The following is a 16,006-nucleotide window of genomic DNA, read 5'->3' as shown; positions in this document are numbered from 1 at the left end:
TGGATGTTATAGCGAATTACTGTTATAGAAAATGTATTTTATAATAGAACATGAGATTTGGTTCCGGAAATATTTGGCTTTTATAAAGAAGTGTTGTTATATAAGGATGTTGTTATAGAGAGACCTGATTGTATATATTGCGTGGAAACCCATACTATACAACACATATTAGGTTGTGATTGATGCAAAATCTCTTCATTCTCGTATTCATTTCAGTTTATGTGACACACTTTTCTTATTAGTTTGTTCGAAAAAGAATGATATAACCTATACTTGAAAAATATTTATCTTCAAACTTACTAATTTACTCATTTTAATTACTCTTAGTGAGAAGCTTTTGCAATTTTAAAAGTCTTAATTTTTTTTTCTTAGACCCCATATCGAAACAAACTACATTATATAAATTGAAACGGATGGAGTACTTTCTTTATTCTTAATCTATGCAATCAGTGAAAAAATTACAAAATTTTTTGAAGTCACTTGTCTAGTCATTCAAGCAAGGAGATAAAGAGCTCGTTTGGATTGGCTTAAAAATGGCTTATTTGTTGAAAGTGGCTTTTAAGCCCAAAAACAATAATAAGTTGGGGTTGCCCGACTTATTACTTTTGGGTTGTTTTAAACAATTTTAAACTTATTTTAAACACTTTTAAGCTTTGCCAAATATTGAAAAAGCTAGAAAGCGCCTAAAGCTGATTTGACCAGTTTAAAAGCTAGTCTAAACAGCCTCAAATAGTAAAAGAAAAGTTACAACTACATAGAAAACATAGTAGTACTTCTTATTTACTTATCAAGAAGATGGACTAGGCAAACAACTAGGTGTAGAGAAACTATGTTCTCTTTCAAGATTAAGGCTCAAACCTTTTGCTTTACTAGTATAAAGCCTTTTGATATTAGACTTTTGTTCATTTAACAACTTGGCTAAACTTCTCTTTGCATTTGCTCTAAATGGACAATTTGATGCTAAATATCCATCCACCAAATGCAAATATGCCTCCAAATCATGGCAACAGGCAATATCTGCATCAGGCTTTAAAAATGGTGACATTCTTGTGTCAACTCTTAGCTCTGTTCCAACATGTGAATATGCCCATGGCATACTTTTGTCAAGCACATTTAGCACACCACTCGCAATTCCTGACTCCCTTAATTTTTTATCGAGTGATTCGCTCACGAACATCCCTGGAACTCGAGTGATTACATCTTGATTGTTCACGATACGTAGCACTTTAACGTTTTTTGAGTTTAATCGATCTGCAAAGCTTCGATTGCCCACTCGAGGACCCCCGAACGAGAAAACAGCCACGGGTGGTGCATCGGGTGCACATGTACTTATTTCATCTGCTACTAACAATGCCAAGGCTGCTCCAAGACTATGGCCTGTTACAGTAATACTTAAATTCTCACCTTTGTATTGTTCAATGAGTCTTTGCACTTCATTAACTACTGATTCAGCTAAACTTGGAACATTAACACCACTTGTTTGAAACAAACTCAAGAATCCACATTCCACTTTAGCCTGTCCGTCAGTTGAATCTGTTTCTGTCTCTGCTGGAATTTGAACCAACAAGTCACGAAAGTTTTCACCCCATTCGAGACAAGTTGCAGTGCCACGTAGAGCTATGACAATATCCCTCCGTCCCATACGTTGAATCTCTGACCTATCATCACAAACCGCGACATAACCAATCCAACTCGACCTCTGAGTCATCCATCCAAGGTCTGGTGCAACGTCGTCCACCCATTTTGGTAATCCAACGGACGACGTTGCATACAGACTCTTGGTCACCTTATATGACTTATCGGGCAACGCCACGTGTCTCGGGCGTAACAACCCTTCTCCTGAAGAAGTTGAAGGATTTGAATGAAAACAATGATAAGCTGCTTGAACAAACTCACCATATCTAATCAATTCTCGCCTTAAATTCTCATTTAAAGGATCAATTAAGCCTAGCCAATCATTACTACCATGAAATTCCTTCCACCTACTACCAAGACTATTTCTTGGCGAATATTCAATGTTATTATTTGATAACATTTTTTGTAGCCTGTTTAAATATCTTGGTGACATTTCTTCAGCAACCTTATGTTCAGGCCAAATTCTTGCCAAATTCAACCCTTCCAATAAATTCCTTCCCTTTTTCTCCTTTAACCCATTACGCGATTCTTGAACAACTTCATTTGAATCGACTGATTGGGTTTTTTGAGGTTGCTTTTGTAAGATTTTTTCAAGATTTGAGAGATGTTTTCTTGTCATCTCTGTTTTTACACTTTGTGTATTCAAAAAACTAGGGTTTAATGGGGATCCATTGCATTTGAAACTGGCTCTTTTTGACTGAAAAAAATGGAGGTTTGTAGCCGGAAGTGTTGCTCCGATTTGCATGGTTTTAGAGAGAGAAAAGAAAATGTGCAAAGTTTTTAGAGAGAGAAGTCAGCTCAGAAGGAGAGATCAAAGTTAACGAACACACATAAAGTAGGATTAAAGAGCTAAGCTGAGGTATTTATAGAGGGTATAATTAAGTAAAAAGACTTTAAAGTATATCACATTTTGTTTTATTTACAAGAATACCATATAAAATTAGGGGGAATTATTGAAAAAAAGAGAGGGTATTTTATTTGAAAGAGTTCATTAATTGACTTTGATTAGCTTGACTTCATATCGTGAAAAGTCTGCTTACTTGGTCCCATTGTGATTTAATTGACTAAAACACCCATACCAATCATCCTTCATTTATTTTTTATTTTTTTTTATATATTTTCAAAAGAGTTTATGGTATATGTATGAGTAGTGTAATATATAATATAATTATGTATGTCGGAGGTTCGAGAATCTATGAAAAGATATTTAAGGCTAAGGTTACGAAGTAAAGGAAAAGAGAAGTGGTGATCTCGTCTTGCTTGCTGGGGAAGAGGAAGCTTCCGAACTATCTTTTCCAGCCAGATAGCGAGCAATCACTCAGCAATAAACACTAACTAAAAGCGGCCGGAATGAATACATATCCCTTACGGGAATCGAACTCGTATCTTCGACATGAAAAGACGATGTCCTAACCACCGGACAAGAGGGACCAAAAAGCTAAGTATATATAAAGACACTTATACGATAATTATATGCAAGTTATATGATAAATATTAGTAATATGCAACATTATTAAAATTAAAATTAAGAGTTTAACTTATATACACTGATAGTATAATATTTTTTATAGTATAATCGTCATTCGTCAAAAGAATGTCTATAGGTAACCTCCAGAAAACGTGGGGTTTGTAATCTTGAAAGTACGGCAAATTAATTGTTATAACAGGTAAACCGGAACTGAAAGTATAGAATTATTTACACAGTCGTTAGTATGTAAGTTAAATTAATTGTAATTCACAATTTAGCATGTTACTACCGGTTAAATTATATTTTTCACTTTTTACACTAGTATATAACTTAAATCCTTTTAATAAAATTATATATTTTAAAGCCTTCAACATTTTTGTGTTTCATTTTTAGATTCAATTCAAACTATCAAATGTCAAATGTGCCCTAAAGAGTTGACAATAGTCTGCAAATTGGCTCTTTCAACTTTTCATAGTTCACGTACACTTACATCATGCTTTATGTTTTCGAGTTTCAACCGTGTTGTTGACAAATACTTGGTTGAAAATTACTTATTTTATGTTGTAAATTAAGAGATTTTTTTCAAACAAAGAAAATGAATCGTATCAGATTATTAATGGAGGCATTTTGTGTGTTTCTCACCTAATTGTTTACGTCAGGACTAAATCCGAATTCGCGTCTGAAAATTTCATATTTAAAATTCCCAAAAAAATTTCACTTTATTTCAAAAATTGTTCACTTTTTTTTTTCGAAATCAGTGTTTAGCCATAAATTTTCTAATTTTCACTTGAAGATGAATTTTGGAAATTTTCAGAAATTTGAAAAACTCAAAAAAACTGTTTTTCAAAATTTTCACTCAGATTACTCAAAAAAATTAAAAAAACAACCTAAAACTATATTTATGTCTAAACACAACTTTATTTTTCAAATACCATTTTCACTTGAAAAAATAATTCACTTTTTTCGGAATTTTACGATTCTTATGTCCAAACACCCACTAAAACTCTCTCTAACAAAAGCGATTCCAGTGGATTGGTGTTTATACTTAATATTCTAAAATGTGATGTAGATTGAAACAAAGAAAGTAATACATTAAATACAACATTAATTTTCAATGCATCCCTTATTGTAATACTGATATTTCAAATTAATTTTCGTCTTATACTCAAAAATATCATGAGATGCATCATCTTTTTCTGTTTTTAAAAAAATTAAACGATTTATTTTTAATGAAAAGAAATTAAAGTCTAAAATTTACTAAAGAGTGGTTGATTATATAACTTTCCACTTAGAATATAGTTTGAAATTGAATTTTTACAGTATTGACCAACAAATTTTGAATACTATATTCCCAAGGAAATATGACTAAATTCAGAATTGAAAATAAAAGAGGTCAGCAAAAAAATTATTTTTTTATGTCACTAGATTTTCTTGCATTTGTCCACTTTGCAACCCATGTTTTCTTCCTTTTTACTCATTTCCAGTTTCTTGTAAGTTTCCTTAGGCCAAAAGTAGAAACTAAAGAACTAAAAACAGTTCCATTCCTCTGAAGAAAAAGGCAGAATTTTCTTATATTGATAATATGAAAAGTTTAAGTTGACTAATATAAACTTTTTGCATGTCAAATTAAAACTTGGGCGAAAAGAAAATTAGGGTTGTCAATAGGGGTAGATCTAGAGTATTAGGTATGGACTCGGGCGAACTCAGTTGCATAGCACGAGCTAGCCAGTTTTCGGGTTGGTCATTAAAAAATAGTCGGCGTTTGTAAAGTCATTGAAAAATAGCCACTATTTTGCTGTTACACAAAAAGTTCAAGCATAATATACGGGAGATTGAAGCACTTGTGTATGAACTTCCAGCATATGCTGGAACTCCAACACTTTTGTTCAGATTTATCTTTACATGAAAAATGGTTAAATTTCAATTACTTTTGAAACTGTGACTATTTTTCAATTACTACTTATAAATCTGGCTATTTTTAAATTTCACAGACGAAACTTGAATTTGATAACATGCTAAGAACTCACAAACTTCAAATCCTGACGTTCTCCCCGGTGATCTAAAAAAACACAATTTATGTAGTAGAACTTTGACTTCAAGAAAAGCTTTAAAGTTAGGAATATAAATTCCACTCATGTGTCCATACACAACAAATTGAAGATACAGTTAAAATCCTCTATAACAACCATCTTCTATAATAATATTTTATTATAACCACCAAGTTTTTTAAAACCAACTTATGTTATGTTATAAAATATATTTCGATAAGAGTGGATTGCTTTGTAGTGAGCACCCTCCACTTTCATCCAAAAGGTTGTGAGTTCGAGTCATCCCATAGCGTAAATCCGTCCGGACTGCACTACACATGTAGTTACGCTTTTATCGAAACTCTTGATGGAGTAGGTGTTTCATTAGATTGAGTATTTATAGTATTTATAATTCCTTTTTTTTCAAAAATGTATTGAGTCGATTCTTTTTAATGAATAGATCCAATCGCAAATTTGAATGTGAAATTTAAAGGGATCGAATAAAAAAGGATTCACTAAATTATAGAACTATAATGAACTATACGATCAACTAAATCTTATCGTTTAAAAAAGATAACAAATGCTCACCAATTGCTTAGTATTAATGCAATCACTTTTATCCAAACACATAACTGCTTAGTATTCATAAACTTAATTTTATCATTTAAAAGTGTCTTGTCAACTCTTGATACTTATCAATTATTTTTAATCAGTTAAACCCAAAAAGGATTCATCTCTATTTTTATTTTTTTTCATTTTATCTTTTCCTCTTCTAGTTGTTGTTGTTGGCAGGGGCGGATTTAGGGGGCTCAAGGGGGTTCACCCGAACCCCCTTTGTCGAAAAAATACACTGTATATATAAGGCAAAATTTATTTTTTACCTTTATATATTAAGTTTTGAACCCCCTTAACACAATCCAAAAGTGTAGTTTAGTGGTCAAGGAGGTTCAAAACCTACATAGGGTTATGAGTTCAATTCTCACTGGATACAAAAAAAATAAAAATTGAACCCCCTTCGTGGAGATCCTGCCTCCGCCACTGGTTGTTGGGGGAGTCCCACGGGGTCGGTTAGGGCCTTGGAGTGTGACACTGTAGAAATTTGACATCGCCCTTCTATTAGTAATATTCAAATAGTAGAATATAACAAACACAAAAAATTTCTATATATCACATACAAAGATTTGGAGTCGCAGTTCAACCTAGTCTACTAAAGTTAATTTACTCGTGCCACATGATCAAAAACCTTAATTAGCATCATTTTCCTGTAGAAAGATGGTAGTCAATTCAATAACTCCAAAAATTCAGCAATTTTTGGCCTAAAGTTGGAAGTATGTTTATTTAAAGCTATAAGCATCGTCATCATCATCAATAACAACCCAGTATAATCCCACTTAGTGGGGTCTGGAAAGGGTAGTGTGTACGCAGACCTTACCCTTACCGTGGGATAGAGAGACTGTTTCCAACTAGACCCCCGGCATTCTTCCCTCCAAAAACTTCTCACCTTGCTATAAGCATTGAAAAACCGATCTATAACAAAAACGGATCTATTGTTGTAAAGAGAGGGACCACAAAGTTCAGCAAAATTTTCATGTAATGTTTTAATAATATAATGATATATTAATAGTGACACCATATATACAAAACCGATTTTAATTGTATGCGAATGTGCCTCCGTGATCTTCAAATCTTAGGCCCGCCTCCGCCACCAACCTTTCGTCCATGTAACTCATCTACCACATTCTCGTACAAATGTTGAACTCAAACTTCCTATGTTCACTAAATCATGGAAATATATTGTATATAGTATGAAAGAAAATAAGAAATTGAGCTTGTGCAATACATGTGTTTACCCGAAAAACGGATAACAATTAAATTTATATGTGGTTTTAAGGACACACGATTTTACTTGGCACAAATTGACAAAGAACATAAATTGATATTGAAATTGACTGTAAATAGAAATAAAAGCTAACCAAATGAAATGTTTAGCTAAAGCCCTTGAGCAAGGTCGCCCTCGAACCAAACGAATATTCCACTGAAAAATAAGAACAAAGTAACAGAGCATTGAGATCTTAAGAGAAATATAGTATATTGCTTTATATAACGTGAATGTGATCCCATTTACAAATAATCAGCTCCCCTTTATATAGTAGGGTAGTCCTACCCTTGGTACATTTCTGAATATAATAAGAAATCTCATGATTAGCTGATTAATCGGCCTCTTCTTAATACGTACCTAGATTTCCGCCATGATCCTCGCCCGATCGCGGCTATCTTGACTTTCTATTATTTGGCTCGGCAGACTTCCCTCGAACTTGCTCAATCTCTATCCCGCTCGGTTTCGGCCTTGGCTGATCTCGATCTTGATCGATCCCTGAGTCATGAGCTTGGCAATCTAACTTCGTGTCACTGTCCGGTACGACATGGGGCCAAACCTCGGCCTGCCACGCCTCGATCTCAATTAATCATATAAAAAGGACAAGCTCGATTTTGATCGTATACAATATGTTTACTAGTTTTTAGCATACCATGAACCACATGGCAACCAAATTTAGTTAAGTGTGTGTGTGTGTTTTAATTTTTTATAGAATATATCCAAATCAAACTCACTTTTTTAATCTTTTAAAGAGCAAGAAGGTCTTGGTTTTATTTTTCTACGCAACTGTGTTTTTCCTGTTCTGGATAACAAAGACAAAGCTAACATGTGATACATGCAGGGGATTTCATATATAGTTGGGATGAAGTCCTATGCTCCTATATGGGGGCATAGTTGGGCACACCCAAAATCCAAACCGAAATTGAAATTTTTTAGATTTTTGGTTTCAATTTTTGGATTTAAAATTTAAATTTTAAATTTTTTGGATTTCGGATTTGATATAAGATTTGGTACTTCAGACTTGTTCATATTCGAAAATTCGAAATTCTTATACTTTATATGAAGTCCATCAGTGGCAAAGCCAGGAAATTTTTAAGGGTGTTCAAACTTGAAAGAAGTAAAAAATAATTCTCATATAAGGGTGTTCAATATATGTTATATACCCCTAAAATCTAATATTTTACCTATATATATACAATGTAATTTTTCAATGAAGGGTGGTCAATTGACCATCGTTACATGACTCTAGCTTTGCCCATGTAGTCCATTATTCATATATCAACAGTAATAAGCCCAATACCTTATTCATTAGACACTATCTCATATATTTAATATTAATTATTAAGTTACTGTCATAATACTTTCTATTTGGACATAGTTTGATTATTTCTACTTTTTATTGGCCTTATTAATGTCTTTCTTGTATTTCCTTGATAATAATTTCATTACTTGAATACTTTATTTGGATGATTACCGTGAGAATGAGAAATCTTTGAGATAATTTAACATTAATACTTTATTTGAATATGTTCATTTTTGTAAGAAGAAGAAACATCTAAATTTATAAACTCAAAACCGAAAATTCGAAATATTCAAACCATTAATCTAAAACCGAACTTAAAAGATCCGATCCAATCCGAACTTATTTGAATTGAAATTGGATTATCATTTATTTAATCAGAAAATCTAATATCCCAATCGAAATGTTCATATTCAACGCGAACCGAACGCCCACCCCTACTCCTATATAATAAAGAAAAATGATTATGTACTCATTGAAGTAGATGGTTGGAGATAATTTAAACAATTTTTATACACGTAAAAAGTTAATTACATATAACTTCATAATAAGTCAAAATAGTAGTATAAAAATAAGTAAGACCAGCTACTATAGGTAAGAATATTGATACGAAAAAATTCTTTATAAGAGTGATATTAATATAAATCCTAGGGCTGAGGTTTCACTTTTTCATATAAAATGACAAAACAAGTTTAGGTACTTACAATATTATTTATTAAATAAAAAAAGTGTGAACGGAAAATAGCGAGGAAAGAAACGGAAATGAAATTTTGAATTGGTTCCTTTTATAAAGGAACTTTGTCCCTCATTAGATAAAAAGAGAAAATTTCTTGTAATTATATAATAGAAGTATTTTTTCTAGTTTTTACAGAGTTGAAAAGAATGCAAGCCTCACGCCGTCTTCATCGTCGCTTGACTTCGACTACGGCTTCAGATTTGGTTATTTGATTGATAAGTTTTTTGGACCAAGTTTGTTTTCCTTTTCCATTATTTGTTTTCCCTTTATAATATTATTTGCGCGACTTTTTTATAAATTTGCGGGTTAAATTGTTAATTCCCAAAGGTAACTGTCCGATTTCCCAAACGGACCTTAACAGAAATTTGAAAAATGTATGGCCAAACAAATACCTATTTCCGAATAGGTAATTACCACCTATTGAAACTCTAACTGGTTGCCTATAAGTTCAGAGGTTTAGCCTTATTTTTCACGACAAAAAATCTGCGAACTCTCCCCTCTTTCTTTTGCATTACTTTTCAAAGCAAAACGTAATCATCTAATATGATTTGCTCTGTCATTTGAGTTTGTCGAAGTTCTGTGATTTGTGGTACCGCTATCACATAATAGTTATTCTGTTTTCGTCCTGGGAGGAATGAATCCGAAATATTGGGCAAATGTGAGGCGATTAGATTCTTTAAGGACACACAAGAAACTTATGTGCTTGGAATTTTCTCTTTTTTTTTTTTCTTTCTGAAACTAATATTTTCTGATTTTGAATAAAGAATTCTAACACTAATTCCATCCATGGTTGTTACAAATGTTTAAGGTTTAATTTTAAAATCATTTGTGCTAATTGGAGTTGAGTTGACGAGGATTGAAATAAATAAAAAAAGAGGGAATTACAGAAAAAGTTAAAAAAGACTTTGTTCTCGTTGGGGCCAGGGTTGACGGGTACAAATAAATACTTATTTTGAAATATTGTATTAATTTGGGCAGACTATGTAACTGAATTAACCCATAAGAAAACTTAGCAAGACATGAAAAAAATAATTTCTTTTGTAGTGATTAGTTAGATATAGTCACGACAAATAAAGAAAAAACTTTTGTTAGCTTGGGTTGACAATTAAACAAGGGATAAAAGAATAAATAAACAATAACAATAATAATTATGTCCAGCCAAATTAGGATCGGCTAACAAAAGAACAAAATAAATAATAAAATAATTTTCACTCAAAATTTGGTAGTAGTAAGGCCGCGATGACACTCAATATAACTATATCACTGCTCATAACGTGAAAGTTTTGTTTGAAAATATTTTTTTTTGTGCCGACGGTTGATCGGAAACAATCTTTTTACCTTATGCAAGATAAAGGTAACTTGTCCAGGTAAGATCTGAATACACTTTATCCTCCTCCGACTCCATATTTATGGGACGGATATGTTGTTGTATAGTCACACATCACACGGTTACAAAGAAATTTAAACTAACAATTACACAGTGCGGCAATTGGCTATATGGTCAATGCAAAATTAAATAAAATTCACACATATAAGGGGCAGAACTAGAGTGCTAGAGCGGGATCCGCCGGACCCATTAGCTTGGGTTCGAACTTTGTATTTGTTTTAAAAAATTTATTGAATATGTATAAATTATTAATTTACAATTCAATAACTTAAGGTTATTAAAATCTCGAACCCATAAGATTGAAATTCTGACTCCGCCTCTAACAACTATAGGCAGTTTATTCCACAAACAGTGTTTAATTAAAGTGCGTACGAGCAGTGTTTAAAGAGCGTATAATTTTTCTTTAGAGGTTCAGTATTATGCTTTTCACACCAGCATACTACAATTATGACAGAAAATTTCTTCTTTTTTTTGGGTCGTGGACTTGACCTATAAAATTGTTAGATCTATAGGATATAGTAGTATATTAAACTTTGTGTCCCATGTTTCCTAAAACCTAGCATGACCTAGGACAACATATTTTTTTGGTTTTAAATTTTGGTAGTCGGTATCCGTTTTGGTTCTTATGTTAGAGGTCATTATTTTTACTATTTTCTATTAATGATAGTGATATATTATTTCTTTTTTCGTCTTTTTAAGCCGAGAGTCTATCAGAAACAGTTTTTCTATCCTCTCGAGTAAGGTAAGGTATGCGTACACTCTACCTTACCTAGACCCAGCTTGTAGGATTTTTACTAGGTTGTTATTGTTATTATTGGTATCCGCTTCGGGATCTCATTCTGCCGAAAATCGATTTTATGGTATAGACGCTTATGACCTTCCCCTTTGATAGTTTATATGAGTTCACCAACTGTATAGAGACCTGGTCCTATATTTGTTTCCTTAGTGCTAACTACTGAAACAATATGTAAATAAGACACAAGATTTTTACGTGGAAAAATCCCGACTCAATGGGACAAAAACCACAACCTATATTGGTAGGATTTCAACTTCACTAACTTGTAACTACACTATTACAAGCCATTTTATAATGACTCTATTACAAAGACTCCAATCACTCTAACTTGTAATACACTTATCACAAGCCACTTTGTCACTCACTAATTACAAAGACTTCAACCTATGACAACCTCTAGTCACAACACAAACTCAGATGGTTTATGATTTTGAGTTTCCTAAAACAAAGCTTCTAAAAAAGCAAGATGGGAGTTACAATGAAGAACAAACAAACAAGATTACAACTCAACTAAGGACATACATAGACTCATAGTGAAACTGGTCCGTAGTGAAGTTGTCTTCTTGTTCTTGACACACTCGTAACTTCAATGATGGATCAGCTCTTCAATGCTGAGAGAATATCACTAAATGCTCAAGTAAATACCTTGTTGTCTTACACCATGTTATTATACTTCAAAAGACATCCTCTGGATGATGTCTATTCTTGGTTGGTACACGCCTCTTCCTAATAGGAAGTTACTGTTGCACTGTTTCTGCACTGTAGCGTGCACAGTTGCAGGTAGTCACTTTCTGCAGTTGCTTTCCAACTATAGAGTTGACTTGTACTTCTGTCAGGGAAGTACAAAGGGATTAGGTCCCTAAATTGGTTCTTGTGAATCCAAGGCACACTGCCTAGATTATCTTGAGTTCATTGCTGAATGATTGTACCAAGCGTGCATCGGGTTCTTTATCTGGTTATATACAGAAAGTTTGTTAGATCATCAAAATATAAGACTAAGAGACCTTAAGCCCATCAATTTCCCCCTTTTTGATGATGGCAAACTTTTAAAATTGATGACTATTTATAGAGCTTAACTTAACCAAATAAAGTACCAGTAACCTCATATGTTCCCCTTGACTCTAAACTTCCCCCTTAATCACCTGCTTCAATTTTCAAATTAACCAACTCTTCCTCCTTTTGGCATCATTAAAAAGTCGTAACCAGGCAAAAAAAGCATAAAGAAGTCTAACGCAGCTAACTCATGCCCCATATGTGCACACAATATGATAGAAAAGAGAAGCAAAAAGAAAACAAGCATTGTACTAGCAAAAGAAGAGTTGTTTCACTAATAATAAAATGGTTGATTCAACGGGAGCTGTAACGGTGGAATCCAACATGCCATCACAAAAAATACAAAGAAAACAACAGCCACAAAACATTAGAACATAAGACAGCTGGTCACTGGGAGGATCCTAGGGGACACTAGAAGAGGGAGGCTTGGAGGAGGAGGCAACAATGGTTTTGAGAACCAGGTCCATGCGTGCATTTTCAGACAACTGTTCCTCAAGCAGTTTCTCCCCCATGTGCTCCACCTGCTGCCTAAGCTCAACATGCTCCTAAGTCAAGCGGGCAACCTCTTCAGGGAAAGAATTAACATAACCAGGTGCCCCAACAACTTGACTGAGCTGAGTTTGCAGTATGACATTCTGAGCTTTCAACCTTCTGATTTCTTCAGTAGCAGCATTCTGAGCATTTATTAGCTGAGAAATCGTCGAAGTGCTTCCCCCAACCTTTTCTATACACTCACACTCTTCCAGAGTTATTTTGGAGAACATTTGCTTGCGGGTACCTACTTGTGGATTGGCCAAAGACACCTTGTAAAACTGGAACCTTAGTGAGGAGAAACCCGTATGGAGGCCCATGATTTCCGTCTTGGAAGTTCGCCACCTTTTGCATGTGTTCTATTATAATTACTGGCAGATTTATCAGTTCGAACTCATCAAGAGCCTCCATTAAGACCAAATTAGACTTGAAAGCTATAGACCTCCTCTCAACATGAGGAAAAAGAACATTGACCAGTTCAAAGAGAAGCTGATACACCAGAAGTAATGCCTTCTTATGTACCCGTTCCCCATGTTGGATAGCCTGCTCTTTTACAATGGCTCTCCTAAAGTTATCTCCACGAGCACCCTTGACTAAGGATATCCTTTCACATGGAACTTGGAGAGCTTTCCCCAATGCTGAAGTGTCAAGCACAATATCAACTCCATTAACCAACACGCAAATCTGATCCCCTTAAACAATGAATAAAGTTGCATAGAAGTTCTGCACCTCATCTTCATATACTGTAGGCACATCCTCTTTAAACAGATGACCCCATTGCTGGAATTCCACCATCTCCAGAACTTGCCTCATACCTTCCATCTCCGCAATTGTCGGGTCAAACATGCAACCCCGCAAGACTTTTTGAGTTCTCAATCTCTCCTGCCTAAGTCCACTGTCACTTGGTATGGTCTTCATTGAACAAGATCCTCTCACAACTTCCGCTTTCATATTTTAGACTTTTCAACAGACTTCCCTTTCCTACTTGCAACAACCACATTATCACCTTCAGAAAAATCTTTTTCAACAACAACCTTCTTAGATTTACCACCACTCTTCATAGATGTTCTACTTTGTTTTTACACAACTTCCTTAGAAGCTTCAACCACAAACTTTTAGACTTTTGTAGATCTTTTCACTAGAGAACTAGGTTCCTCTATAACATATTCATCAACCTCAACCGCTGGAATATTTTTGTCAGCCACAACTTTCCTCTGTTTCATCAACCTGTTTTTCTTTTTCTTAATACTCCGCTTACTCTTCTGCAAGGCAGACTTAAAAGCCTCTTTCTGCTGCAACCTAATAGTGGGTCGCTTGGAAGAAGACTCAGGAGTAACTGCTGGTTTGCATATCTTAAAATGGACACTGAGAACCATGACATCTTCATCATCTTTGTCAAAAGATACTGCAATAGGAGGAGTGGACTCCAAGGGCTTAGTATAGGAGATGGGCTCCTGGTTTGTTTCGGCTGAAGTGGAATCAGGTTCTCCAACAAGTTTTTATGCGATAGTGTTATGAATCGGAGACTCAAACAGCACCATAGCCCCTTCATCTCCTAAGAATGGAATTTCTTCCCCTCGAGACTCAGGAAGAGGGAAGGCTCCTTCATTTGTAAGACTCTCAGCAGCGATGGCCATGATGTTTTCCGCTACTTCCTTTTTTGGTGACTTCATGGAAACCACTAAGTCTAGAATGGAGGAGTTCAAGTATCGATCGGGATCTTCCTCAGAGACCTCTGATGCCTGAGGGGTAGCACTTTCCAAGTATTCTTTGGTTTAATCAGAAAAGGGAGGAGAAGTATGGTTAACCTTTAGGGAGTCGGAAGTTGTAATATATGGAAGTGAGGCAGGGTTTGACAGAGGAGTAAGGGCGACCGGAGATGAAGTGGAAACCGGTGTGGGTACAGTAGTATCAGGGATAGTGGAAAAGTGGGTTTCTGGTGGTGATGATAAAGGAGGTGGAGATGTGAGAGTGGTGTTGATGATAAGAGAAGGAGAAGATTTTTTGGTGGCCATTATGAGAGAAGTAATAGAGGGTGACAAAAGAAATTATAGAGATGCAATGGGAGATAATAATGAGAACTACTGGGAGTGAGGGTTTTATGGAAGGAAGGGCTAATAAAGAGCGGGAAGAGGAACGAGTTCTGAAGGATTTTGAAACGGCGGTAGGTTTGTGGGAATACATATCGTGTAGTGGAGGTGAAAGGATTTTAGAGACAAGATGTGATATACAGACTCTGAAAAGTCAGATGATGTGGCAGTTGCAATAATTTTGTTGTCTTTTGAAAAAGCATGAGAAAAATACATTACTACTAACCTGTGGTACAAGAACTAGGTTCTTGACCTATTTTTGTAAAAGGATTTTGCAGCTCTCTTTCGCAGTTCAACACTGCACCTTTAGCTTCTATAATCATCATACGTGTTTACCTGCAACTGTATAGATGTGAGTTAGGCCTGGTCAGAAAACACGTTAGCCAATTTTACTTGAGTATGACCTTCATAGCCATATGAGCATAACCAGGTTCTCAATTAGGTTTAATTAACCCCCAGTGCCATCCCATTTCTCTCAAAGTGTTCCCTGCTCAAAGCTTTGGTGAAGATATCTGCAATTTGATCTTCCGTGCAACAAAATCTCATATAGATAAGTCCATTTTCTACATTGTCTTTGAGAAAATGGTGTCTGACATTAATGTGTTTGGTTCTCTTGTGTTGAACCGGGTTCTTTGCCATGTTAAGAGCACGGATTTTGTCACATAAAAGTGGTACACAATCAATGTATACTCCAAAGTCTTCCAATTGTTGCTTGATCCACAAGAACTGAGCACAGCATGAGGCAACTGCAACATATTCTACTTCAGCTATTAAAAGAGCCACTGAGTTTTATTTTCTTGTACCCCATGAGATTATACATGATCCAAGGAAATGGGCCATTCTATATGTGCTTTTCCTATCTACCAGACATGCACAATCAGCGTCAACATAGCCAATAAGGTTGAAATTGTCGCCTGAAGTATAATATAGAACCAGGTCTTGTGTGCCCTTAAGATATCTCAAAATTCTCTTAGCAGACTTCAAATGAGATTCCTTAGGATTTGATTGAAACCTTGCACATAATCCCACACTAAATACAATGTCTGGCCTACTGGCAGTAAGGTAGAGTAGAGATCTAATGATTCCCCGATACATTATTTGATTTAC

At 34.8% G+C, this 16,006-nt stretch overlaps 1 protein-coding gene across 1 annotated transcript; it reads right to left on the bottom strand.

Annotated features, from left to right (window-relative positions):
* Positions 1-676: 676 nt before the first annotated feature.
* Positions 677-2,452, bottom strand: LOC104237176 (phospholipase A1-Ibeta2, chloroplastic-like). Its single transcript, XM_009791278.2, has one exon. The coding sequence runs from the start codon at positions 2,378-2,380 to the stop codon at positions 788-790; it is 1,593 nt and encodes a 530-aa protein (XP_009789580.1). The 5' UTR covers positions 2,381-2,452; the 3' UTR covers positions 677-787.
* Between the last annotated feature and the right edge of the window lie 13,554 nt (positions 2,453-16,006).

The sequence above is a fragment of the Nicotiana sylvestris genome, chromosome 12, assembly GCF_000393655.2.
Source record: "Nicotiana sylvestris chromosome 12, ASM39365v2, whole genome shotgun sequence".
Lineage (NCBI taxonomy): Eukaryota > Viridiplantae > Streptophyta > Magnoliopsida > Solanales > Solanaceae > Nicotiana > Nicotiana sylvestris.
This window is presented reverse-complemented; position numbering and strand designations above follow the sequence as displayed.